At 49.2% G+C, this 27,971-nt stretch overlaps 1 protein-coding gene across 4 annotated transcripts in view; it reads right to left on the bottom strand.

Annotated features, from left to right (window-relative positions):
* ERI3 (ERI1 exoribonuclease family member 3) overlaps positions 1–27,971 on the bottom strand; it is a 229,062-nt gene that overhangs the window by 139,065 nt on the left and 62,026 nt on the right. For all 4 annotated transcript variants that reach the window (XM_050961258.1, XM_050961260.1, XM_050961259.1 and 1 more), the window contains one exon: positions 16,276–16,348. In XM_050961258.1, coding sequence (XP_050817215.1) covers positions 16,276–16,348 — 73 coding nt within the window. The remainder of the gene's footprint in view (positions 1–16,275; positions 16,349–27,971) is intronic.

The raw sequence follows: 27,971 nt of genomic DNA, 5'->3' as shown, positions 1-27,971 counted from the left end.
CTTGTCCAATCAGACCACCAACTCTCTTTTTCACATCGTCCACGTCAGCATTCAAAGGACTTCCTGCAAGCCATTACCTATTTGGTACTTCGTAAATTGGATGCAACTTATGAAAAAAATTCTAGCATACAAGGATTTCCATCTATATGAAATGGTGTATTGCAAGCAAACACACAGTCAAGTTCATTTTCCTGGTCATACGATAGACTATCCAAAAGTCTCTTAATACCAATCTGATGAATGTCTGATGACTTTCCAGGAGTAGGAGTTTTCAATGCTGAAGCAGATGAAGCAGCAAAATTCTTATTAGAAGATGAAGAAATGGACTTCGCTTCATTTTCATGGTCACTTATGTCAATGTTTTCATCAAAAAAACTCCATGCTTTGGGATGCTGCTGCCAAAGAGGAAGAAGAAGCAGAATTTTGATGCAGACCAGTTTTCCCTTTCTTGCTGTTGGACTGCAGTAATCTATTTTTGACAGTGGCTGGACACATCACAAGAATTTAAGTAGCGTTTCTCCAGTCTGCCTAGATGTGCTGCATACACAGAACCACCAAACTGCGCTTAGTTTTAACAGCGTTTCCAGGTGAATGTCTAGTAAAAACTATTTTGGCTTTCCCTGACTGCATAATTTATCATGTCACTGTTATGAACGTCTCACTGCTTCTGGAATGCTCTCTAGATTATGAAGCGTCTCTTGTATTTCAAGCAAACAGTAACCATTCAATTCTATTTCTAACACTGCTGTTCCAGAAGATTCCAGACAATCAAAATGTTTTCAGGCATGCTGTCCCCTCCTCCCAGGACCCTGATGGACTCCGAGATCACATGAAGGGGGAGGGGGCAGGCAGACCCTCCTCCCTCCAGCAAACATATTGTTGGTTCCATAAATTGTTTGTTCAGAGTCCAGCCAATCAAGATGCTCACCTTTCGGTTCGCTCACCTTTTCCCCAACAGGTGCCATTCGCACATGCTGCAGTGAGCGAGTAGGACCTTTGAGCGAGCCTGCTAACAGCCATGATGCACACAAACCGGTGGGCCACCACCACCTGCCTCCAGGCATTCTTGCTGGCATATCTGACCATGGTGAAATAATAGGTGCTCAGGTGACGTCATTTGCCTGACAGTCACTTGACTGGCTTGCCGAACCGAATCTGCACGTAACCATAAACTTTATGGTCAACACGCCCACCCCAAGTAGCAGGTGGATGCTGGAGGCTGTCTGGGGCCAGTACTGGCCCCCTCTCTCCTGTCTTTTCCCCTGATGCCATTGCTGCCGGCTGCTCCTTCCCTGCTGCTGTCCAGCCCCATGCAGCAGGAGAGCGGCTGCCTGGCTGCCAGCACAGCAAGCGTTGCAGTGGCCCTGCACAACCAGGAGCAGCAGCGACAGGCCTACCCTGAAGTCCCAGTGAACGGGTGACGTCCCAGCTGGGCAATGGGGCAGCCATGTGCTTGAGTACCACATGAGAGAGCTGTGCACAGGATGGCCCGGTGTAACTCACTGACCCAGTAACTGTACCCCTGAGCAATTCTGGGGCCCATCTGGGAGCCAGCAGGCTCCAGCTCCCTCTCGCAGAGCCATGCTGGTGCTGCAGGACTATGCACCTGTAACACTTTAACCCCTGAAGCTAGCAGACCGGACTCTGACACACCTGGGGTAAAGGGAGCTGCTACAGAAGGGACCATTTTCATGGTCGCGTTTCAGAGAACTGCTCTTAAAGCATCATTTGCCCTCAGAGGGAGGGGAAGTGGGGCTCATTTCCAGGTCTCTTGCTAAACTTCCTTCCCCCTCCTCCAAATGTGCACCTGACTGACTTGCCATCCCCTTCACGTAAAATAGGCCCCAGCTCAGTGAGCAGGTCATACAGCTTTCTGCCTTCCTGGTATTGTCACTGCTCTTCTAATAGAATCAAGTCAGCTGCAATTGGGAAGCAATTCTGGTCCTTGCACAGAGCCCCCTTGGGCACTGCGGAGTTATGGGGGTGCCCTGACCCCTTCTCGAGGCTCAGGGGAGTCAGGAAAAGGCCAGCGTTCATGCATTTCACCATTGCCGCCTGGCCTAGAATGCAACACACGTTGCAGGATTATTGTAAAACATGCCCTGCCTTTAATCCCTTCTCCTCTAGCCTTTCTCTAGTATTGACTGGGGGGAGGCTGTGTCAGGTGTGGGGTCAAGCTTGCCTCTTTCAACAGCAGGATGCAGTCTGCGCTGCAGCCTCTCAGCAGACTGCAGTACCCAGGAAAACCCAGAAAAGCAGGAGCCAGGAAAACAAGAGCTTCCCCACAACACAGGTGGGGGCAGAGGACACCCGGGACTGCTGGAAGTGTGGATAGGGGCATGTGCTGGTCTGAAGGCAGGTTTTAGAGGCAAATGGCTTGGGGACTCAGCAGACACACACATTTCCTGGGATACAGAGTTCAGTGGGGTTTATTGTTTTTGAAGTGACAGTTGAATAGCTGTTCCATGGTTTACCAGACTTACAAGGCCCAGGTAAAACTGTCCAGAGAAACATCCAGCTTTGTGCTGCTGGACTAAGGCCGAGTTTGCGAGAACTCCCACACCCGGTTCCAGCAGGGCTTTCAGAACTAGGGTTGGTCCCGCTGGTTCCGTAGGACACAACAATGCACACAGAGCGCAGGGTCTAACAACTGTGCTCACAGCCAGGGCGCCCAACGGCTGTGCACACGTCAGACTATCAGAGGGCTGCACAGTTCGCTCTCATCATCAAGCTAAAGGCCTAATTCTGAACTCACTCACAGCAATTCTGCCAGAGCTCCCCAGTGTTACTACTGATTGAACCCAGTGTAAGCTGGAGCAGAATCGGGGCCTAACAGTTGGTATGTTCTTCCTGCCACCTCAGGAAGATTTCCTGGCACAGGCTGTTTGGATTTTGATTCATCCCAGGGACATGCTCCACTTTGCCACATACACAAAGAGCTATTACAAACATGTGATGAATGGACAAAACCTGATGACTATTCTGACTCTTCCTTTCACCAGACCGACTGCAGTGCAGGCAGCAACAGCCAGATCCAGCGCGCAGAGTCTGCGCTATGCCATTAACCTGAGCAGCAACACAGCACGTCAAATGGAGCCAGCTGGGAACCAGGCAGTTCTTAGGCACAGGAGAGAGATGTGAGGAGTGCAGGGTACACACAGCTGGGTGCTGGTAAGCACAAAGGCTCCTAGGTGGAAAGCACTACACATGGATCTGCATACCTGCTTCTCTGCCTTTCGCCCGCCAACTATGGCAACACGTGTGTATAGGAAATGTGCACAATAACCCATGTTCGAGCCCCTCTGCATTTCACATTTGAAATACCAAGGGCATTTTGAGTATAAAACTGAAAAGTGCATACAGTTATCTGCTGCCTACGTTCCTACCTAGTGGATCGAGCACTACACTGGGAATCAGGAGACCAAGTTCTATTCAGGGCTCTGCCACTGACCCACTGTGCGACCTGGGGCAAGTCACTTCACCCCCTCTGCGCCTCAGTTTCCCCTCCCACCACTTTTCTGCCATGTCTATTTAAACTGTAAGATCTTCAAAGCAGGGACCATCTCTTGCTTAGCATCTGTGCAGCACACAGTACAATGAGGCCCTGATCCTGGTTATGTTCTCCACACGCTGCCATAAGATGAATAAATAATACCACCACCTGACATGAACTGTTACCCGATATAAACATCATGATCTGGGGCACTTCGCATTGGAAATGCAACAAAGAACATACACACAACAAAATCTCTTTCCCAATACCGATCAGTTACCAGAACTATGGGCAAGAGGCCCTTTGCGAGAACGGCCACCTTACAAAAGACAGAATGAGGGGTACAGGCTGGGAACTCTAAGAAATCAGAGTTTGAAGGCCAGTGAACCCCATCCTCTCTCTGCTGCTGGAACAGACAGACATGCAATAGCTATGGCCAACTTCGCTCCGTTGGCGCAGGCTGCACTGACAGTGCTGGGTTATGCCAACCTAGCTATGGTGATACAGTCTGCGTAGTGCTGCCACAATGTAAATCTGCCAGAGTCCATTCGAACCCTCATCTCCCAGGGAGTTGAATTGCAGTGCCAGCATCCTCAGCGGCAGGATACTTGACGGGCCAGAGCCCGGCTCGGGAGGAACTGTTTGGAGACTCAGGTCTGGATTTTTCAGAATTTAAATTTGGTATCGGCTCAGCTATTCTCATAGCACAGAATCAGGTTATTCCAAGAAGGGCGAGAAGAGACTACGCTGCAGCATGAATCGCTGTTACAGGGGGGTTCCTACTCATACCCCAACCAAGGGCTTGTCTTCAGCTGGAGAAAAGGTGGGTTTTTAAACCCTAGTGCAGATAAGGCAAGCCATAATTCTACAGAGGGTTAGCAAGTCAAGATAAACACTCGAGGGAGGCTAGTGTCCACCTCAGACAGAAAGCACGTAAGGACTACAGTTTGCCTTGTCTACACCAGGATGTAACATGTTAAAAAATACACCTTCTCCCAGAGTAGACCTGGCCTGAAAGACAGGAGCAAACAGCCAGCGAAAGGGTTGTGTTTAATAGGATTAAAATGTTCCTTTTTGCACATACGTAGCTCAAAAATGGAACTTTATCCTTACAGTCAGAGTCAAAACAGCAATCACACGTAAACTGGGCAGAACGGAAACTCCACGTGCCTGATAATTGCTCCTCAAATAGTGTTTTGCAATTTGCTCTCCAAGTGTTCGTTTGACCGGAGGCCTCGCTAAGAGATTCATAGAGTTTAAGGCCAGAAGGGACCATGCTGATCATCTAGTCTGACCTCCTGGATAACAAGAGCCAGAGAATTTCCTCCAGTACAAGCCCCTTGGATCACTCCCGTCTCTTGCCCACTCTTCGGGAGGTTCAGGCAGGCAGGTGTGGGGCGCTGAGATGTGCAATTTTTCTTGTACGTTAAGATTCAACAAAAATCCCAGGCCAGCAGCACACACAAATCTATGCCCCACACCACAGTGCAGTTCTGATTGGAGCCCTGCAAAAGCAGGAGTTTGAGGGCTACAGCAGAGACTGTCCTTAACCTGCATGCCATGAAACGCGCACTTCCAGCAACCCGCATGATGTGTAAAATCCACCACCCTTGGACCAGGCCTCAAACTCAGCACGATCCCATCTCACCTGGGCAAGTGTTTGCAGGGCCAGGCTCTTAGACTGCGGGAAGAGGAGTTTTAAGCTAGTGTGAGAACCCTAACCAACAATCCAGGCTCCTGTCAGTCTAAGCCAAATCCTCTGTGTATACAGGTGCAATTGGTACCATCACAGCTGCCAGGGATGGCAAAGAACTATCAGATCATCCACTCCATCTCCAGCCCAAAGCAGGGCCGCTCCCTTTATTCTGTTTCCCAGTGCACGCCCAGCCTAGCTTTAAAGCGTCCCAAGTGATGCGGTGACAATCACTTCCTTGGAGAGACAATGCCACAGCCTAACCACCTCAGTGCCAAGCACGGGTCCCTCGACAGTCCAGTCAACACTCCCTGTATCTTAGTTTGAGCCCGTTACTCCAGGCTGCATCCCAAGGTAACGCTCCCTTGGTGTGATGCTTAGAACCATATCCCGAGTTCTACCACAGCTCTGGCTGTGATGGGCTGCGCATCCTTTGCTCTCAGAGAGGTTTTCTCCACAACAGAGATTTATGTCTCTCTCTCCCTGCCAAGCACTCGATAGCGCTGCTGGTCTGTTTTTTCCAGGCCTGACAACAGAATGAAGTTTCTCTAGGGGCTGCCTGCAGTGCGTGGTGAGGGTGGACACGCTCAGCCATTGGAATGATCTCCTTGCAAAGAGCAGGAGGTTCAGGAAGTGTGAACGTGTGTCCTACGTGGCAGTGTGGGGAGTAGTTCACGGGCTCAGCTGTTCTCTCCCCCTTTGCTAAACCTGCACTTTTCTGCTGCACAGGAAGCCTCGCTCCAGCGACCATGCTCTCGCCTCCGGGGTGACAGGTCATCAGTTCAGTTCCTGCCCACTGCAGACAGCACGGCGTGGCAAGAAGGTAACAGTGCTGCTGCGCAAAGTGCCCTCCCCCTCCAGACAGGGCACTAGACAGAGGCTACAGACAGTTAAAGATCCCCTGTATGCACAGCATCCTGGTCATTCTCTTAAGGGGAGCTACTGTCTAGTGAAAAACGTTCCTGTGATTGTGCTATCCCAGCTTTGAGAACAGCCCCCAAAGCACTGCACAAACCCTTACCGCAAAGGGACGGATAATGGACATGCTAAACTACACAGCAGTAAGCACATAACGTTGCCTGACAAAGCTTCTGGAGCAGGAACGCTCCCACCTCATCTCAGGCGCTGGGTGGATCGGCCCTGTGATGAGCCAGCGTGCCAGTGACAGTGCAGCCGACAGGAGACCGTCCTTCCCAGGGGAGGTCAGGTACCCAGGCTGGAGCCCTAACAAAAAGCAACAGCACGTGCCTGGCCAAAACACAGATTCCAAACTCAAACACAGGGAGGTGTTTCCCTAAGGCCGTTTGCTCAGAGCCTCTAGGAGACTGAGGCACAAAGACTGTGGAAACGTTCTGTGGGTGAGGGGAGGGACATGTCCATGCCAGAAGTCCACTCACCTCGTACCCAGCACTGCCAGTTACACAGCAATCCAAGCGACTGTCCCTCTGCAGTGGGACAGAGAGGGCTGTTCCTTTAAGGCCTCTCCTGCATGCCCTTTCCATCTCAGCTGACTATCCTCTGGCTCTCTGCTGTTTTCCTTCCCTTTGATTTAAGAGTTCGTCTCCTGGCCCTGACAGTAAGGTATTTCTGTCCCACAGATTATAACGCACTCTGGGCTATTATTCAACTCCCAAGCCCTGGCCCTGCTGCATTTAGTCCAAACATAATATCCTTCATGCATATATTATCTGTCTCCCTATTATCTGGAATCATTTCGGAATTAAATTTCAGTCCTGCAATATTGGCTTGAAGAGCGGCTCGCTTTATGGGCTAGTCAAAGGTTAGAATACCAATCAAAATAACACTGCCGATGCAGAGAGACATTTTAATATTCCAAAACCCGGTAATTGTAAAAGGACATAATATTTTTTCCCTGATTACCCCAAAGGCAACACATGTTAACAAGGCGAGGGAGAGAGTGAAAGAAATTTCAGAGTTCAGACAGCTGTACGACAGATTTAAAGGAGAAGTGGTACAAGGCTGGCTGTGTTCAGTCAACGGAAGGCAAGAGGGCTCACCTGCCATGTGGATCAGAGCCACACACCTACGCCCTGACAAGCGATTAGCCTTTTTGCCATTCCCCATGCAGTGTGTCACATGCTACCCAAGCTGGTCATGTGTGCAGAGCTTTGGCACTCTCGGAAATCAAAAGCCTCCAAGAGAACTGTAGTTATAAGGAACCGATTCAGCAAGAGGTGCGTTGAAACAACACAGAGGGGCTGAGACAGACCCACCAACGCCAAGCTACTTGCAGCCAGGACTTGAAAGTTCAGGAGGTGGACAGAGCGGGCATACCGCAGTCATGGAAAGAGGGCATCTCGCAGTGCTCCGCTAGGGATCGATCCTGCCAGGGGCTGAGCACTCGAGCTATGATTCAGCAAAGCACATCAAAAGGTACTGAACATCGAGCAGTCGTCTCTACTCACATGCTTAAAGTTAAGCACATGCTTTAGTGCTCTGCAGGATCTAGCCCTTATTGCGGGTTTAGAGGTTTGCTTTGCACCTGCTGTACTTTGCTTTTCTTTTGATCGTTTCGAGGCTTGCCATGCATTTTACAGAGGTCACAATATCCACTCACGAGATACGCATAAACCCGTGAAATAACAGCTAACAATTTGGACAGGTTCTCCTGGGATTAAACTTCCTGAAAGCAACTTTCAGGGATCCAGGCACAGAACAGATTTAAAGCGACCATTTCTCAGACACAGACACACACACACACGTTTTCAGTCTTCCTCCCCACAAGCAGTTGCTCTGCCTTCAACACCAACTGACATCCCTCCCACCCTCCGCAAGAAGAAAGAACAAAGGAGAGGACAACAATCGGTTGGACAAATCTTAATACTTTCATCAATCAAAATAAAATTTAACTAAATAAATTAACAAACACACACTCATCTTAAGCTTCCACACTCATATTTCACAAAAAGACCAACAACTGGACCTGGAAGAGGTTCGTTCAGTCATGCAGACCTGCCTTCCAGCCAGTGCAAGATCACGCCATACAGTATGTTCTCCAGAGCTCTGTCCGGTTCAGTTTTAAGATGATCCAAGCAATGAAGCTTCATTCACCCTGTACATCTAATCTAATCTATGCATTTCTAACATGCCCATTGCTATACAGAACAGATTCTCTCCCCTAATACTGGATTGGGAGTGGGTTTTTTGTTTTTTTACTAGAGACTGAAGTTCAGTTTACAGATGCCAAGGTCACCTTCCTTTCACAGGAAAGGGTCCCAGCTGCTGGCTGTTGATGTAATGCCTTGTGGGAAAGGTGATTCCTCCGACAGCACAGCACCCTCTGCAGGCCTCCTGCGCCACCGTACAGCACAGCGCCCCCTGCTGGCCTTCTGCGCCACCGTACAGCACAGCGCCCCCTGCTGGCCTCCTGTGCCAACCTACAGCACAGCGCCCCCTGCTGGCCTCCTGCGCCACCGTACAGCACAGCGCCCCCTGCAGGCCTCCTGTGCTACTCTACAGCACAGCACCCCCTGCTGGAGGATTGAGACCATATTTGCTTTTTTCCTGTAATAACTCCCTAGCTCCCCATGACTTTAAAAAAGACAACTGTCAACATCACTAGCTAATTCCTTCAAAATCTTGGGCTCCGCCTGTGAGTGAAAGCACTCCTGTGTTCACATCCTGCACACTACTGTTATAATCTTTGTACAGAATAGGCCTTGTAAGGTATCATTTGAAAACGAATATCTTGCTGGCCAGTAATATCATGGTGAAATGCACGTAGCAACAACGTAAGTAAAGGTATGAACATAAGCTGGAATCATGATAGAAGTGTGTTTAACAGACAAGTCTGGGAAACAGGTAAACCTATTTCTCAAAGACAAAGGACACATTGTCACCGGCCAGGTGCCATCAAAGCTGATGGGTCATCACCCATCGAATGGCCATTCTTTGGCAAGGAAAGGGGGATAGCGACAAACAGATCTGCATCTTACCAAACAACTGAGCACATTTCCCCCTTATGAGGCTCCATGTCTCCTGGTGCTGTTTCTACAATGCTAGGCCTCAGACTGTTATCCCCTCCCAGCCACTTGCTCTTTGTTTCTTCCTCACAGAATTGGGGTGAGGGGGTCCCAGAGAGGTAATCAGCTCCCCTTCACGAACATCTCCAGCAAAGCAGGAGGCTGCAGCCACTCAGATTGGCAGATACTACAACGGAGAGGTGCCTGGAACACGTCACAACCCTTGCAGGAGATTATCATTAGAACAAGCTGAGACGCCTCTCCAGAGGAAGCGGTTAAAAATCCTGCCCCCACCGAAGGCAAAGGTCAAACTCCCATTGGCTTCCATAAGGCCAGGATCTCACCCCAGGCATATTTCTAAAGCACCTGCTACCACAGGGCCTAGGGGCATCTCATCACCACCTGGGAACGTTCACATTTCCTCACAAAACAAGCTCAAAGCTTTGCCTGCAGGGAGGTTTAGTGCCACGACAAGGAAGATTTTTGGAAGAGAAAACAAAACCAGTCCAAAGAGAACTCACTGGCCACACAAGAGAAAACGCTTCCCAACAGTCATTGTGCTTTACGAGAGCGATGAGAAGACAGCATCCGTCAGCACACACAGAGGAACAGCTTCTGCAACCTTAACTGTGGACTCTCAGACCCAGCAGGCCCAAGTACTGTCCTACCTGTTCTCAAACCACAGTTATGTTGCTATGGCCTTCATTACCTTCTGAACTGTCCATGCCTCTTTCTCGACTGTTCTTCTTGCTCAGTTTTTAAAGAGTACCTGAGTGATCACACATTTCAGACTCCTCATTAACTTTACCCCTCCCCATAAATAGCTGGGTCTCCTTTTTCTCTTGGCCTACACCCCCTGATGTATTTGTACAAGCTTTTACCCCTTCGGGCAGCATTAACTCACTGTGGTGTCGGGCTGTGGGCTCCCTTTATTGATGCTGTCTTTCCATTTCCAGAACAGGTCCTTTGTTACCCTTACATCTCAAGAGACATTGAATTGCAGCCTAGCATGACCCTGGCTCTAAATCCTTAACATGGAGCTTTACCATGGACAGGATGCCCGACCTGGCCTAGCAGATCATGAACCTAAACAGGAGTTGTCATGAGAAACCACAAAGCCTGAGAAAGGAGCAGGGGACGAGCCTAAGCAAAAGCCTTCCCTCATGTTACAATAAATACTACACACACAATGATTTTTGTTACCGTCTAACCTAACTGATGATACTCTTTGGGAAGCAATCTGATTCTAGCTTGCTGGGTGGGGCAGCTGTGGTCTAGTGCAGAGGTTCTCAAACTGGGGGGCACGTGAGAAGCCTTAGGGGAAAATAACTTACTGCACACATTTTACCCACAGCAATGAATAACTAGTAAAGCTGATTCCTCCAGACCAGTGGTTCTCAACCGGGGTATACCAAGGGCTTCCAGGGGTTACATCAACTCATCTAGAGATTTGCCTAGTTTTACAACAGTCTACGTGAGAAGCACTATCAAAGTCAATACAAACTAAAATTGCATACAGACAATGACCAAGGGTATGTCTTCACTACCCGCTGGATCGGCAGGCAGCAGTCGATCCAGTGGGGATCGATTTATCGCGTCTAGACGCGATAAATCGACCCCCGAGCGCTCTCCCGTCAACTCCTGTACTCCACTGCTGTGAGGGGCACAGGTGGAGTCAAAGGGGAAGCAGCAGCAGTCGAATCACTGCGGTGAGGACACCATGGTAAGTTGACCTAAGTACGTCGAATTCAGCTACATTATTCACGTAGCTGAAGTTGCATAATTTAGATCAATCCCCGCCCAGCACAGACCAGGGCTAAGGCTCAGATTAGAAGGTCAGCAACTTGTCAGTAATAGCGTGCTGTGACACTTTTGTATTTTTCTGTCTGATTTTGTAAGCAAGTGGTTTTTAAGTGAGCTGAAACTTGGAGGTACACAAGACATATCAGCCCCCTAAAAGGGATGCAGTAGTCCGGAAAGTTTGAGAACCACTGCTCCAGACACCTCAAGTCCTCAGATAGCGCTGTGCGTTCGACTCTAGATGGCGCCGGATTTCTGTTACGCTAGCAGAGCATTATACAAAGTCGTTGCCAGCTGTACATTCAAAATCCGTTTGCCACGACGCGGTGTGTGAACATGCCACAATCACAGTTTTGCTTTTGCTCTTATGACAATGGATCATTGGGTCATTTGTGCAGCAGAAAAAACCCAACTCAAGTGAAAAACAAAGAGGTGAAAACGGATTCAAGTAAAGCACCCCCGCTGCGTATACCAGTGTGGAGTGGGTGAGTATGTGTGAACTACTACAGACACAAAGAAGGGGGGTGCCATCAAATAATCTTGAGAACCACTATTCTAGTGTAGTGAGCAGAGGAGTGGGAGCCAGCTGGCCTGGGTTCCATCTCTGCCTCACTACTGACTCACTGTGTGACCCTGGGCAAGTCACGTCACCTCTCAGCCTCAGTTTCCCCCAGCTGTAACATGATGCATCCACAGCCTTCATAAAGGGATTTGAGATCTAAAGATGGAACTCACTATGTAAGCACAAAAGACACACTGCAGACTATGGTCAATAAACTTGGTTGTATTTATTCTGGGCAGAATTTGGCGCTGAGGTGAAAGAGGCTTGGCAAAGCTTTGCTACACCCAGCTCCGCCAGTGCACTTCAGCCCTGACCAGCAGCTCCTCTTCCTATTCCAGTCCTGGGCCCCAGCTACCCACAGCTACCCCAATACCCCTCAACCCTGATCTGCAAGCACCCTCTGCTATTGCAGTCCGGAGCTCCCGGCTGGGAGTACACAACTCCGTTACTGCAGCTTAACCCTGACCCACAGAACCTCTGCTGATGAAGGAATGATTCAGACAGAAGCATAATGGAAGCGGGTAGACAGTACAGTGATGCTCAGTGGCTCTCTCTGGCGAGGGGGCTTAGGGGCTATCTGATATACAGACACATTCTAATAAAACCCTCTCCTTGGCAGCCCTCCCTACTTATCTAATCACAGCAAAGGGCGCGATAAACTCCCTGCCCCGAGTCCTCTCTGCATTGACAGTTCACTAAAGATACAAGATCGCTCAGTGACATTACAAATGTCAGCAAGCAGCGATTAGGCTTGGTGGAGAGGACACATTAGCAGGCGGGGGGGGAAGCGGGAGTCAAACTTCTGTCAACGCGTTCAGCTGCATGGAGCGATTTTTCCTTTGGCTTTTGTCCTCAGCAAAAGACAGCTCTGCCCGTCCCAAGGCCCAGCGTCCCAAGAACCTTCCCTGGTGGAGGAGAGCCAAAGGAGATAGCTGTCCCCCAACGTGGCTGGTACCTCAAACACAAGGGTTTGCTAAGGTGCAACAAGCATGGGACCTCAGCGACCCCAAGCCCCAGCCCACCCCTTCTGTTGGCCTGAGGAGTGAGCCTTGGAACCAAACCTCAGCACACGCTGCCAGGCTGGTCTGTAACGTACACGTCAACTCTTGCATGGGTGCCAAAGCATTTCTTGCTATGTATTAAGTTAAACTAAAGCTCTCAATTCAAACTAGTCTCTCTGAGTCTCTTACTAGTGCAGAGGGAGAGCATCACAAATACGCTGGTTCAGAGGGTTAAGAATGGGAAGGTGGACAACTCATCTCGCTACATGCGACCTCATTTGCGACATCATCAGTAGGGCACCCAAGGTCAGACTGTGTGAACGAATTCCCAGACACTGCTTTACAGTCAGCAGAGGGACTTTAATATCTAAGCAAAACGCTGGAGACCGAAGAGCAGCCTCAGCGGCCCAGTTTCCATTAAAAAAGCAGCATACAAACACAGCGTGGGCTTTTCGCAGAGCAAGACGCATGGCTCACTGGGTGAAGCCAATAAAACAACAGTAACAGATTCTGTGTCAAACTGGGGTATTATCAACGCAAAAGACAACGCTCCCCTCCTCTGCCACTGTGTTTTGCTCCACCCACAGCAGCTGAGCCCTATAGTGTGCAGCCTCTCTTGCTCAACTCATCCCAATACACAATGCAATTTAAGACTCTTTTCCAGAGACCATTCCAAAAACATACTTGGTGCTGGAGGAAACTGGTCCCAAAACGCACTTTGGGGCTTCTGCTACAGGACTCGCGGTTACTTTGAAGCAGTATATAAAGGTACCTTTGGTAGAATTATGATGTTAGTATGGTACATGCATTTTCATCAACCAGCTTCACTCCTTTCCAAGCCTAGATGGTAACCACAGGCTGGTGCCACTGGTAAGTGAGAGGTTTCGGGACTTGCATTACAGGGTTGCTGGATGGGGGAAGGTGATCAGAAAGTGCCAGTGGCCCTTTCAGCATGGTACTAAGGCACGTAAGTAGCTGCGCTGAACTCCAGTGGAACTACCGTGCTGGAAGTTGTATATCTATGCACATGCTCACACACAGACATTGAAATGTGCTTGGAATTTTTTAAGTTACATGTTCCCATTCTTTGGACTTACTTAAGTTTGTGGCAGTGATTCCTTAGCAGTGTTCTCCTGTCACCAATGAACTCAAATGCAGGCTCATGCTAGAGGTGACAGAGCAGAGGTTTTCCTGTGCTGTGGAGAGACTGCTCTAGTTACATACTTCATATAAGAAAACCACGTATTTGAGTTTAACATTTGAAACCAGAGTCTCTGCGTGAGCTACACCCTAGAAACTGGCCATTTCACATAAATCCCAGCAGCTTGACCAAAATTTTCCTCCAGGGGATCAGGTTATAGGCGCAGGCAGATGACTCAGGAATATGACAGGAGGGACAGGAGGAGGCGACGTCGGGCTGTTTGAGCCACTGGGAGGAGGTGGGTCCCTGTCAGGTTCCCCTTCTACCTGGCCATTATTATTAATCTCTACTACAGGAAGGACTGGAAGCCTCAAATGAGACGAGGGCCCCCTGTGCTGGGTGCTGCTCGGAGACAGACAGACCCTGCCCTGAAGAGCTTACCCAGTAACCAGACAAGGTGAAACAGAAACCCCAGAGGGGAAAGCACTTCCCTGAAATCACAGCCGCGTCTCCCTATGCCCAGGGTATTCCCCTACCCAACAGACGCACTGCCTTCCTAGGTGTGTTTGGAGCTAGGAACATGTCAGGGGACTGCAGGAGAACTTAGCAGCTGGGAGGAAATCCAGGTCCCTGGTTACCCCATATTCTCCCTGAGGTACTAGCGAAGGCCATACCTAGGCAAAATGTTTACCTAGGCCAGAGTTACCCCTCCCCTAAGCGCCCCAGATGCGAACACTCTTCAAGAACCACTAGCTGAGAGTGGTAGGAGAGGAGCCACTCAAGAGGTGAAGCATCTCGTTTCCCTCTCAAGCTGGGTTACCTTCCCGCTGGGCTGAGGACGAATGGGACCGGCTCTGTTAAACAGCCTGAAAGAGATGAGCAGTTGGCCTCCCGGCCCCAGCCCATGACCCCTGGATGCAAAGTGCAGAGCTGGGAGAGAGCCATGTTAAGCGATTCTTTCCCTCCCTCGCCCACTGCAGCCCTGTGCTTTGCTGCGAGTGCTCAGTGAGGGCTCAGAGTATCAGCTGAAACAAGAGCCATGAAAACCCTTTGCCCACATATCTAACTGGATTACGATGAACCCAGACTCCTAACATGCTAAACCAGGTAGCCTAGGACTACTGCAAACAGCCATCATTCCTTTGTCTTAGGGCCAAGAGGCAGAGCACAATGTGGGGCTCAGCTGGTTAATATTGAACATCACAGTGCAGAGGGTTTGCTTTGGTTTTTTTTTTAAATTATTATTCTTATTTTTTGCATCAATCAACCTGCTGGTTATAGAGCTGCTATCCATTCACCAGAAGTTTAGTGAACTTCAAATGGCGATCATTAATGGTCACTGAACTGCAGAATGCCCCAATGTGCTTTCAGATTTCATTTACAGAGGCCCAGCAATCAGCCAAAAGATTTGCTCTGACAGCAGGGAATGCAAGATCCCCTTGCCAAGTTCAACGGGGAACGTGCTGCCAGCATCCCTTGTTAAGTTGCATGATCTACTCCATCAAACAGGGTAGAACATGAAATTGTCCTTTTGCTGCTGCTCGGCCTGTCACTCATGTTGCCATTTAAAACAATAAAACAAACAAAAACCTGAAGTAAAACCCAAAACTCTGCAGAGCTGTTTTCTTGCAAGTTCTGTTTACCAAGTCCCTAATTAGCAGGACAGGGCTAGTAACCAAAACCGTTCGATTCAATGGCACAACAAGCCCCAGTGATGCAAAAGCCTTTAAAGGAATTATCACCACAGCTTTAATCTGCACAAGGCCCGCGGGCCCCTTTCACAGCCCCTGCAATCACCCGAGTTTTCTCTCCTCCTCCAATTTCCACCACTTGGCAGCTTTGGCATCACACCACCTTTCCTCACAGCAAGAGAGGCCGGGACAGGACTCCTTTCAGACCTCCCCCAGACCAGTCCTCCATCAGCCAGAAGGGATGCCGCAGAGCAAGGCGAGATGCTGCTGATGCTTTGAAAGGCCCCCAACAGGGAATGACTCAAACCTGGGTCTCTTGTGTGGAAGTGCAGAGCATTAGCTGTGGAGCAGGTCCTTCTTAGTCACAGGGTGATTTTTTTTTGTGGGGGGTGGGACGGGAAGAAGGGTTGGCGGGGTGCAGAGGGGGAATTGTTTTTTGAAACGTGCATAGAGAAGAAATATATAACTAAATGCTTCCCTATATGCACTTCAAGGCTCCCTGTGCTGAGGAACTGGCAACCAGGATTCAGCCAGGAGGGAATTTGATCGTAGGAACTCTAGAGCCCTGGAAGAGAAAACACAGGGCGAGCACCGTACAAGCTGACACAACCTTCACTGGAGAGGTGCCTCCGAGTGCTGTGCTATTATGCATAGAGATAGACAGTGCTAGGCCTGCCACAATGGGATTCTCCATCACTGCAGAACATATTCCATCGAGTACAGTAAGACTCTATTAGCGGACATACAATACGGAGCTGCAGAAGGACTCGCTCAGTCCCAGCCTCTCTGAGAAAATAACTCCTTCATTTCAATGCAAAACAGCAGTAGTTATTAAACGCCATCTTGAAGAGCAGAAGAGGAAGGGAGAGGGGGAGGGGGTGGGGGAACCGTGGCGGTTTGCATAAAAGTACCTTTTTCAGATTAATCCACTGTTTGAAGTAATCAGCAACCGGCAGCCCTAAGTACTGGCATTGTCCTGGTAACCTGTAAGAGAGGAGAGAGAGCAGGTTCGATTCAATTACTGCATCCTGACAACAGAAACTCCAAGTTTTATTATGCACTTTTGGTGCTGAGGAGGAGGAGGAGAAGAAAGCGAGATCCTTGAGGATCCCAGGCACTTGGCAAGCGCTTCCTGAGAGCTGGAACTCGGCTGAAATCTTGGTCCTGGCCATGCGCCAGTTACAAGTGCAGGCTGCCAAACTATCCTCACGTGGTCTGTTTGGAACAAGGAGGGTGGGTGTTTTCCATGGGAGCGGTATGTACCTTCAGCACTACGCCCAGCCCTCTCCCGGTGGAGAACATGGCTGGAGCATCTGGGCAGTCATGAATTGCACCCCCCAAGAACGGAGGAAAGGCAGCTCCCTGCCCCAGCGAGCTGACATACCCAAGAGACTTGACAGACAATGTGACTGCCAAGCCACAGGACACAGGTGACCCAGCTAAGCCTCAGGGACGACAGTTTTCAGACACTTCCTACATGGCGTCCCCTGTCATGCTGTTTTACGGGCTGCAGGGCCAGCGTACGCATGTGTAAGCTGGACAATGTCGGCCCAGGGCTATGGATTTCCACACAGCAGGATTTTTAGGCCCAGATGTTCAAATATGTGCTCAGGTAATTAATTGTATGGCTAGATCACAAGTACTCAACAGCCCAGCCCCTAAGAGACCACCTCTCCCCGACACGCCCGGAGCTGAAGCCCCACTGGTAAAAGAGAGAGGGAGCCACTGAAAGGGCATTAGGGCCACAGAGCTTTGGAAGCTGCTTCCTATCTGCAACAGTGTGGGGTTGTTAGCCTTCGGGGCACCAGCAAGGCCTGCCCTCACCTGTGAGAGGCAGGCACTGGGTATGGCTAGATAGCAGTGCCATGGGACTGCTGTGCGATTACGAGGGGAAGTTAGTTATTTTTATTTTCAATTTGATCTGATGTGAGGTAATCAGTGGGCCTGTTCGTTTGTTGTTGAAGTTGTCCACAGTGCTGGACATAGGCTCTTTTATTGGAGAGCAGAAACAATCCAGATAAATAAAGAGACTAATTAGATCCACGTGTGCATGTAATTACCACAATCCCCGTAACTGCCTGTGTAACTAACATGAGACTTGGCATTCCGCAGTCACACTGCGGTTAGCGGAGTTCAGTGCCAGAGGAGAGCCAGGAGGGCAGCACAAGGCTGCAGGGAAAACCCTTGCTTGTGGGTTCTGCCAGCAAATCCATGGGAAGATGAACAAGGGAAGCTGGAAGACATCTGGGGAGGACGCCACCCACAGTGCATTCTTTGCACCCATTCAAGGTCAGGCAGGCTCCTGCCCACATCTGCACCTGTGATGGCCAAGAACAGAATACGCACTCGCAGCCCCAACCCAGAGCCTGACCCAGAGAAGTGCAGAGTAGGGGGCACAAAGCACCTTTCTGGACCATGTTACTCCAGACAGAGACCCAAATGAAACCCCGTCTGCAGCACTGAGCTTGTCAAAAGGAGGCGCTGCCGGGGCAGCACAAGGGCTATTTTAAATGTGAGTTACTGATTAAGCAATAAGACACGCAGACCTTTCCTCTCTGGGCATGGCTTGTATGATGCTAGAGCCAGCTGCCCTGAAATATACCCCCGGGGTCACTTACTGCTATTACATAATAGAATTCACATATTAAAAACAGCCTGAGCCATGCACTTTACTAGGCTTTACAGACCTGGGCATGACATCATGGAGGGCCAACGGCAGCCCAAGTTCCAGGGAAGCCATTTCATTAAGTAAGCTGTTTTCCACTTGTTCTCAAATCAAAGGCAATTTCAGAAAGGAATGGAGCCCTCTCAGACAAAGGATCCATCTACCGGCTACACCTGTCAATCTTTCGGCCGGCTGCTATGTAACCACACAGGAGCTTCACAGCAGTAAACAAGTAGGTACCTTGCTAAAATCTAGGTTCCTTCTTCTAGCCCAGAAGGTATTAACTCCCAAAGGACCCATTCCATCCCCAGCTAAAGTACACGGAGAGACTTCACTGACTTTCCCAGGATTTGGATCTGACCCATAATAAAGAAACAGCCTAGCTCGCCTTAGCCAGCGCTACCTGCAGGCTAACCCCGCATGGGATGGTTTCCACCACGATGGGGCCAAGGGGTTGGAAATCAGGAGATCTGGCCCCTCCCACCAAACTGCCACCGGGCCTGGGAACAGTCTCTTCTCCTCTCCGTGCTCCAGCTCGCCCAACTGTAAATTGGCACCAGGGACACCGACTCCTCTTTGTGAAGCACTAGGGACTAATTGTTACACCGCAGATCTGCTCTACCCGCTGGCCAGGGTCTGCTCTCTACTGCTACAGCAGCGAAGGATGGGTTAGGGCCTCATTCCGGCTCTAGAAAGAGCAGAGCAGGATTCTCTCCCAGCGAGCTCCGTGCCCTCCACTGGCACATGGACCCAGGTTCGCTGAACAGGGCAGACTGCACAGCTCGCCTTCCCCACTTGAACTGAACAAGCAGGACGCAGCCTCCCTCTCCCAGCCCGTCCCGCGAACCAGAGAGTTTGCAGACATGCATCCGTGTGCACTGCTCTGGATCCTTCTGGTTTGTCAACTGGCCCCCCAGTTACTACCCCACACACACAGACTGATGCAGTGAAGCCACTAAACACTTTAGCAGTATGCTGGCTGCCTGACGCGTCCACCCCAGCCTTCAGCTTTCCCTTCCCAACCTACACGCAGTGCAGAGCGCAAACTCACTGCAGGATCTTCCAACCCGATGCCAGTGCAGACACGTGTGTACGCAGAAGTTGTCCTTTCAGCAGCAAAGGTGCCTGCAGTTAAACCACAACAGTTCTGAAAACGCAGCTCTGGCTGGGGCAGAGGGGTCTGTACCGGGGTTGAGGGTTACAGGACAGAGCTATTTTAAATGCACGGAAAGGACACGCGGAGCACACTGCTCTCAGTCAGCCAAGCTCGCAGATTTGCTTTGGCCAGTGGGAGCAGCTCTGTACCGTTTTTAGACAGCCTGGACACACAAGAAGAGCTCCATTTTCCACCACAGCCCTGCTCCTTCGTACACTGCCAAGTAAATGGGGCCGAGAGAGAAGCCGTATGCAAATAGGAGGCGAGGTCACATGGCTTTATTTCTCCCTCTGAAGCCAGCTCTGCAAGCCGGTAAGAAGCGCACAGCTCAGCAGTGATAAACGGCCACGCTTTAGTTATCACTTCCCTTAAGTTAAGGAGGGCAGGCGAGTGATGGATGGGCAGGAATTTGGTTGTTATCTGGGAGGGCTGTCAGCCGGAGTCGCCTATCTCCGAACACATTTAGTAGGGCATCATTATGCGATGGCATGGAGTTAAAATATGACCAAGGGTACTGAAAGAAAGAAAGATGGGATTAAAAAATAGCAAATTGAGCAACAATAAAGGAGCGTGAGGCGAGGACGTTATCGTACGAGTGACACCTTTTATCTCAGTCTAGGAAGCTGGAGCAGGGCACAGATTGGTCCTTCCTCCACTATTGTATCCTCTTGTACAAACAGAGGAAGATAAAATGTGTCACCGGTGCGATAGCATATCAATTTAACCCTAATTATCCAGGGGGTCAAGCCAAGAAACAGGGGTTTCTCATTTCAACAGGTTCCTTAGTCTCTGCTATGAGCCACCACATTAACGCAGGGGGAGCCATAATTGAATTCAGTCACTCAGGTGGTCCTAGTGTATAAAAAATTAATGCTCAAGTCTCCTGACTAATCGGGCTTGGTTCACGTCCATCTGCTTCTGGGTTCAGGATGTCAGAAGACAAAGAAATTGGGCCAGTTTCTACACAGAGGGTGTATTGATATTGAGCCAGTTAGAACAAGTCCCTCTTCAGGAAAGATAAAGGGACATTCAATCTTGCTATTTATGGATTTGGTCTCAGCCTTTAAAAAAACAACCCTTGCACTGTCGGCCTCATTGTGTAACACATGCAGAATACTCTAATTACAGTCTTGCCAAGCCCCTGCACGCTGGGGACGGCAGCACTCATCAGCATCTTCTCACTAACCTCCACCCTTGCAATCCACTCCCCATTTGACCGCTTCCCCTCCCAAACGTTCTCAGCTCAGAGGGAAATTGGCAATGCTGCTCTAAGCGACATGGACGCAGCAGCAGGAGACAGGGGTGCCCAGGGGGGTGACAGTATGAGAAGCGGGGACTAGAAATTCCTCCCAATAATGTCACACGGTTTAAAGCAGGGGAAACCAAAACATGGCCTCAAGGCTCCTTACAGAACATGGAGCTCTGAGCTTTAGCTGAGGGGCAGCCTAAGCCTACAGCTCCCAGGATGCACTGCTCCGTCTTGATCAGAAGGTGGCTGCTCACGTGAAGATCAAGAGCTGAACGCTGAGTATAAAAGGTGAAGCAGCAACAGTATGGTCCCATGCAAGACGCGCCCCTTCCGGAACCTGGCAAAGGACGGAGGTTGGGTGCCCCCTCCCCTCCTAACACAGACTGTGCAGTGGGGGTGGAACAGCCACATCCTGGGACAGGTCAGGTGCTATGTCTGACTGAGAAAAAGGGGCCAAAAGCTGTGACTATAAAAATACAGCTAAAGCCTTATCTACACTAGAAAGCTACACCCGTCCAACTAAAGTTAGAGTGAATTGGAACCAATTTAGTTAAGCGAGAACAACCCCTCTAGGGAGAAGTACCACATTTCATAGTGGTTTCATTCTGGTTCAGGTTGGCTTGATTTAAATCAAAGCAATTTAAATCATCGACTTTTTTTCAACTTTTCCATCTGTTCTACAGTTATTTTCTAAAGAAAGGTGAACTCTCATGGGTCGATACAGCCATTTAAAGCACACTGATTTACAACTAAACGGAGCCGGTGTACTAGATTTGATACAGCTTTTTGGTACTCACTAAAACAACATACATTAAATTAAGCAATTATATAGCTTAACATTTTCAGATTCTTATTAATTGGACATTTTAGTATGTTAGAAAATGGTGAATGATCTACTGCTTATTTACTAGGACTGTGCCATATTTATGAATCTTGATCTCAGATGTCAGATGTTTTCCCGATTCTTTCTTTCTATGGCAAAGCAGCCTTTAACAAAGTTTTTGATGGAAGCTCATGGACTCAACATTTATTTTTTTATTTAAAATGTTTTAAGAGATAAGTTTAGGCCTTAACATATTTTGCATTAAATTCAGATTTCATTTTAAATGGGTATATTTTTTTAAAAAAATCTTATTATACCTTACACACAATGAGAAAAACCCTATCTTTTCCAAAAAATTCACCCATTTTTATCCACCCTGTTCTGGTTTACCTTAATTTGACAGGAAACAGGTTTAAACTAAATCAAAATAAGCCCCTCTTAGAAGAGTAACCACACAAGGAGCTTTAAACTGATTTTAATTAAACCAGTTTAAAAAAACACAACTTTCCTTTGTAGACAAGAGTTAGTGAATGTGGGCACACTGACTTGGAAAGTTCTCCCCTCGTGCCCGAGTTCTGGGGACGGTCTTGGTGACTTCACACTCAGCTGTCCAGGGATAACACACACGGCTGCTTTCCAGCACAGATGGAGTATTCCAGGCCTTTGGCACAACATACCACAAGGAAGCCAGGAAATAGTACTTTCCTATGTGACAACAGGTGCCATGAAAGTCAATCCCAGGTGTAGAGGCGGACCTCACAGGGCTGGCATCTGTAACATCATAACTCCATAAAAGGGAGATGGATTGTGACACTTGGGTAATTGTATCTTGAACTAAATTCCCTCTAATGATTCAACAGATACAATATTCTTCTCCATTTTTTGTATAAAACACTCACCCTTCACTGAAAAGCATCCTCTTCTCAAGAGGGACACTGCTGTGGTTGATAACCATGCACACAGCAGGTCAGGAAGTGGAGAAAAGCATTGTATGCCACAGAAACTACAGAGAGAATTTAGTTCAGACAGTGTCTAAAGCTCAATGTGTCAAGTTCATCCAAACGTTTATTATTTTAATCCAGGGTAAGGGGCTCCTGATTCACTCAACCTTGAAGCCCTTGCATTGTTCAGACGACACTCTTCCCTGCCAATGGGGGATGATCTACTTACATGACCACACCAATCCAAGTAGCAAGTGTTTCTACAGGCAGCGGTGCAGCGCACTTCACCTCCGCCAGGTTCTATTCGGAGTGGGATTTTGCTAACCGTTGTAGAGCAGAGGTGTCTAGAGGCTGGTTCATTTCCAGCTAGCTACGACTCGTCAGGCATGCAGAGCCCCCCTTTGCTATTTGCACACACGCTGGGCTGTGTTTAAAGTACACAGTCTACATTCCTTTAGGATGCCACTGCTTCCTTCAGTCTTCTGCCCCACCTGCAGATGGGAAAGCACACAGGGACAGCAAGGGCCTAGCAAAGCCCAGGTACAAACCTGTGGTCAAATTAACCACACGCAAACTCACTACAAGGGCAGAGCTGGAGCTCCCCCACACATGCACACCACTTAGGGACAGAACAGAGCCAGAGGAAGAACAGGGCAATTTGCCCATTTGTGCACCTTTTCGTGAGGCTCCAATGAGTAACGACAGTAGTAGTTACCCATGTCTGAGACTTGTTTTAAGAGTGGGGCAAGGCCCTGACAATCACAATTACAGAGCTAAGAGACTTGTAGCTTGGTTAAATTCACTGATGCTGGACATCCTGCTCACAAGACCTCTCGGAGCGATGGGAATGGGACAGTGACCCCAGAGATGGGGCTCCCCGGGCAAGAGTGGAAGCTCCCTTGCTTTACTGGTCCCTGCCGGAGAGCAGTGCTCCGAGCTCCAAGTTCCCATCCTCCCACCCTGATGCCAAGCACGCGGGAGACCTTTTCCCATCTGCACTCCAAACAGCCCAAGAGGCAGCAGCTGGAGAAAGACAATACACTTGCGAGGGTCGAAAGAGCACTGTTTTCATACCAACTCAGAGACAGTGCCCTCCCCTCCCCTTGTCTTTCTTCCACCACCTCACTTCTCTCCACCGCCCCCCAACCTGTCAGTGCAACACGCCTATAAGCTGCACATCAGCTTTAAATATCAGTGTGTATGAAGCAGGGACATGAGAGCAAGGAAGTGGGAACGGGCAGTATGAGCCTCCACTGGCTGTAAGGGAACACTAATGAATTTCTGCCCCAGCAGCCCTGTCTCGGATGGGCTGAGGTGAGGAGGAATGTTACATGTTGCCGCTGCCACAGCTCCTTGCTGTCTTTTTCAAAGCCCCACGGTTAATAACTGTCATTGCTGAGCTGGCAGCTGCGACGCTTGAAATGGATGGGACAGCAGAATTCAGGGTCCCGGGAGCACACGCTCTCCTCCGCTTTACCACACCAATGCAGAACGTAGAGAGATGCAGGTACCACATCTACTGACCAATATGGAGTACTCTAGGCCAGAGAGAGCATCATATCAGATTGCACGGAAGGGTTATCCAGGCTTTCAGGCAGCGTCCATTGCCATGGTATCTAGACAGGGTGTGCATGATCGGGGCCACACGCAGAAGTTAAGGTCCTCTCTGACATACCAGGCTTAATATTCTAACAGTATCACAGCAGCTTCTTAGGCCTGGTCTACACTACGTGTTTATACCGATTTTAGCAGCATTAAACCGATTTAATGCTGCACCCATCCACACAACGAGGCCCTTTATATCGATATAAAGGGTTCTTTAAACCAGTTTCTGTACTCCTCCCCAACGAGAGGAGTAGTGCTGAAATCGGTATTACCATATCGAATTAGTGTTAGCGTGGCCACAAATCGAGGGTATTGGCCTCTGGGCGGTATCCCATAGTGCACCATTGTGACCGCTCTGGACAGCAATCTGAACTCAGATGCACTGGCCAGGTAGACAGAAAAAGCCCCGCGAACTTTTGAATTTCATTTCCTGTTTGCCCAGCGTGGAGCTCTGATCAGCACAGATGGCGATGCAGTCCCAAATCCAAAAAGAGCTCCAGCATGGACCGTACGGGAGACACTGGATCGGATCGCTGTATGGGGAGGCAAATCTGTTCTATCAGAGCTCCGTTCCAGAAGATGAAATGCCAAAGCATTTGAAAAAAATCTCCAGACAGAGGCCACAGCAGGGACTCAGCATAGTGCTGCATGACAAGCATTAACGGAAAGCCAAAGAATCAAATGGATGCTCATGGAGGGTGGGAGGGGGTACTGAGGACTCCTGCTATCCCACAGTCCCCACAGTCTCCGAAAAGCATTTGCATTATTGGCTGAGCTCCAAATGCCTGTAGGGTCAAACACACTGTCCGGGGCGGCTCAGGGTATAGCTCATCAATTCCCCCCCCCTCCCGCCCCCGTGAAAGAAAAGGGGAAAAAATCGTTTCTTGACTTTTTTATATGTCACCCTATGTCTGCTGCATGCTGCTGGTAGACACGATGCTGTGGCACTGAACAGCAGCACCCTCTCCCCTCCCCTCCTCTCCCCTCCCCGGTGGCAGACGGTACAATACGACTGCTATCCATCGTCATCATCAGCCCGTGAGTGCTCCTGGCTGGTCTCAGGTGAGGTCGGCCGGAGGCACCTGGGTAAAAATAGGAATGACTCCTGGTCATCCCCAGTAGATGGAACAGAACGGCTGGTAACCGTCTTCATCATAGCAACTGGGGGCTGAGCTCCATCAGCCCCCTCCCTTTTATGTGAAAAGAAAAGATTCTGTCCTGCCTGGACTATCATAGCAGCGAGATGCTGGGCTCCTCTCCCCCGCACCGCTTAATGTCCTGCCTGGACTGTCACAGCACCAGGACGCTGCCTCTCCCTCATTTTATCTCAGTAACAAGTCAGTGTTTCTTATTCCTGCATTCTTTATTACTTCATCACACAAATGGGGGGGGGGGGAGGACACTGCCACAGTAGCACAGGAGGGTTGGGGGAGGAGGGAAGCAACGGGTGGGGTTGTTGCAGGGGCACCCCCTAGAATGGCATGTAGCTTATCATTGGTGCAGGATCTGACACGGAGCGGCTGTGCTCTCTGGTTCTCTCGTACACTGGTTCTCTAGTACACTTGCCCCATATTCTAGGCAGGACTGACTATTTTTAGATACAACATAAAGGAGCTCCGGTCATTCCCATTTTTGTCTTTGCAGACCCGGCCGACCTCAGCCAGGAGCACCCATGACAGCAGCAGATGGTACAGAACGACTGATAACTGTCATCTCATCGCCAATTTACACTGGCACGGCAGACAGTACAGAACGACTGGTAAACATCTCTGCTATCTTGCAAAGGCAAATGAATGCTGCTGTGTAGCACTGCAGTATCGCCTCTGTCAGCAGCATCCAGTACACATACGGTGACAGTGACAAAAGGCAAAACGGGCTCCATGGTTGCCATGCTATGGCGTCTGCCAGACCAATCCAGGGAAAAAGGGCGCGAAATGATTGTCTGCTGTTGCTTTCACGGAGGAAGGAATGAGTGATGACATTTACCCAGAATCACCTGCGACATTATTTTTGCACCATCATGCACTGGGATCTCAACCCAGAATTCCAATGGGCAGGGGAGACTGCGGGAACTATGGGATAGCTACCCACAGTGCAACGCTCCAGAAATCGAAGCTAGCCTCGGTACATGAACGCACACCACCGAATTAATGTGCTTAGTGTGGCCGCGTGCACTCGACTTTATACTATCTGTTTTACAAAACCGGTTTATGTAAAATCGGCATAATCCCGTAGTGTAGACGTACCCTTAGTTTCTAAAGAATTTCCTTTAGATCCTTCCATCCACAGTAGGTGCTTCACCGATCATTGTCCCTGCTATCCCCCAGCACCAAGCTTCACTCAATTCTGCTTCCAGCATCTTCGGAGCAAGCACTAGATCAGAACACTGCCGTACCGGTGTACCAGTAACATCCTTCACCAGATCGACGGCTGCGTGCCAGGACAGACAGACACGCTGTTCACTTGACTGGATGTTGTGTAGGGAACAGCTAGGGAGACAGACAGACGCATATGTTCCTGGCAGCCGTGAAGGGGTTAAAGAGCGATTTGCCCCTTGGAAAAGAGATGGGACGCATTCCTGAGGCACCAGCAGGATAAAGGAGTCAGAACCCGGTACTACACGCACAACACGAAGGTCACTGAAACTCTTCCTTACAAATGTCAACCTGTCACTTCCAGATATTAATGAGGGCTGACCAGCAGCTAAAAGGCATCCATGCTCCATTAGTAATAAGAGACAAGAGGCAACATGCAAGGAAGAGCACACAACAAGGCGTGCGGAGACACCAGTGGAACTGCACAGCCTGGAAGGTGTGGTGATGCACAAGATCATAAGCCTTGTGCCTGAGAAGGGAAGCTATTCCCACACAACCCACTCACTGGAGTGTGTTATTGTTTTCCCTTAATCTTTAACTGAATTAGTGTAATGAAGCCAACAAGCCCAGACCTAAGTAATTATTCTAGTACCTTCACGTTTGGAACCATCCTCTCCTCTGCACAGCTTGTTTTGGAAACAATTTTTCTGCATATGCAAGGTACATTTCTGCCAGAACGGACTGAGGGACGGGCTGTAATTCCCACTGCTTGGGACTCTTAAAGACTGCACTGGACAAGACACCTTTTAGGGAGCCATCCTGCACGGATCTAACAGTTTCACAGGTATTTGCCATCTCTCCCTTTATGGCAATACCCCATTTTCTCCATGCCCCCTCAAGCTTTGCTAGGGACAAAGGAGTCTGGGAGTCAAACACTCCAAGCAGCCAGTCAAACGAATAAGGCAGTTAGCTCCAGGAGACAACGAATGTGATTCATACACAAGAAAAACAATTCAGCTATAGCACCAATGCAGCAGGCTCTGGAAGTCACCATTACACTCATTAGCTTTCGGCCTAGTCCTGAAAAGCTCTGAGTGCCCTCAGCTGCCAGTCAATCTAATGAGAGCGGAAGGCACTCAGCAGGATCCGGCCCTTTGTTGGTATTCGCCCTGTCTAGAGTCAAGCTGAGACACTATCTCAAAATTAAAAGCAGGGCTGCAACACAGCAGGTATTCAGACTCTGAGAGCAGATGTTCATCAACAACTGCGTTCACGCAATGCTACAATAAATCTGTGTGCGAACGCTCAGCGGCTTCTCTTAAGTTGATACATGGCTCTATCTGCTGGGCCTCACTCTGCTTCCCTGTACACTAGTGTCATAAACAGCAAAAGTTAAGCAAAAGTTAATAGAACAGAAGTACTTCATATCTCTTTTGACTGTAAAGGGTTAACAAGACCAGTGAGCCTGGCTGTCACCTGACAAGAGGCCCAATCAGGGGACAGGATATTTTCAAATCTTGAGGGAGGGAAGTTATTGTGTGTGCTGTTAGTGTTTGGTGGTTGTTCTCTCTGGGTTCTGAGAGTGACCAGACGCGCCACCAGGTTTCTCTCCAATCTCCCTGATACAGGCTCTTATAGATTCAAAATAGTAAGTACTAGGTGACAAGGCGAGTTAGACTTATGTTTGTTTTCTTTATTTGCAAATGTGTATTTGGCTGGAAGGAGTTCAAATTTGTATTTTGCTGAAAGGATTTTAATTTGTACTTGTATACTTAGGCTGGGAGGGTATTCCCAGTGTCTATTGCTGAAAGACCCTGTAACATATTCCATCTTAAATTTACAAAGAAAGAAAA

Source organism: Gopherus flavomarginatus, chromosome 7 (genome assembly GCF_025201925.1).
Source record: "Gopherus flavomarginatus isolate rGopFla2 chromosome 7, rGopFla2.mat.asm, whole genome shotgun sequence".
In the NCBI taxonomy this organism is placed as follows: domain Eukaryota; kingdom Metazoa; phylum Chordata; order Testudines; family Testudinidae; genus Gopherus; species Gopherus flavomarginatus.
The sequence above is the reverse complement of the archived record's forward strand: the minus strand, read 5'-3'. Positions and strand labels throughout refer to the sequence as shown.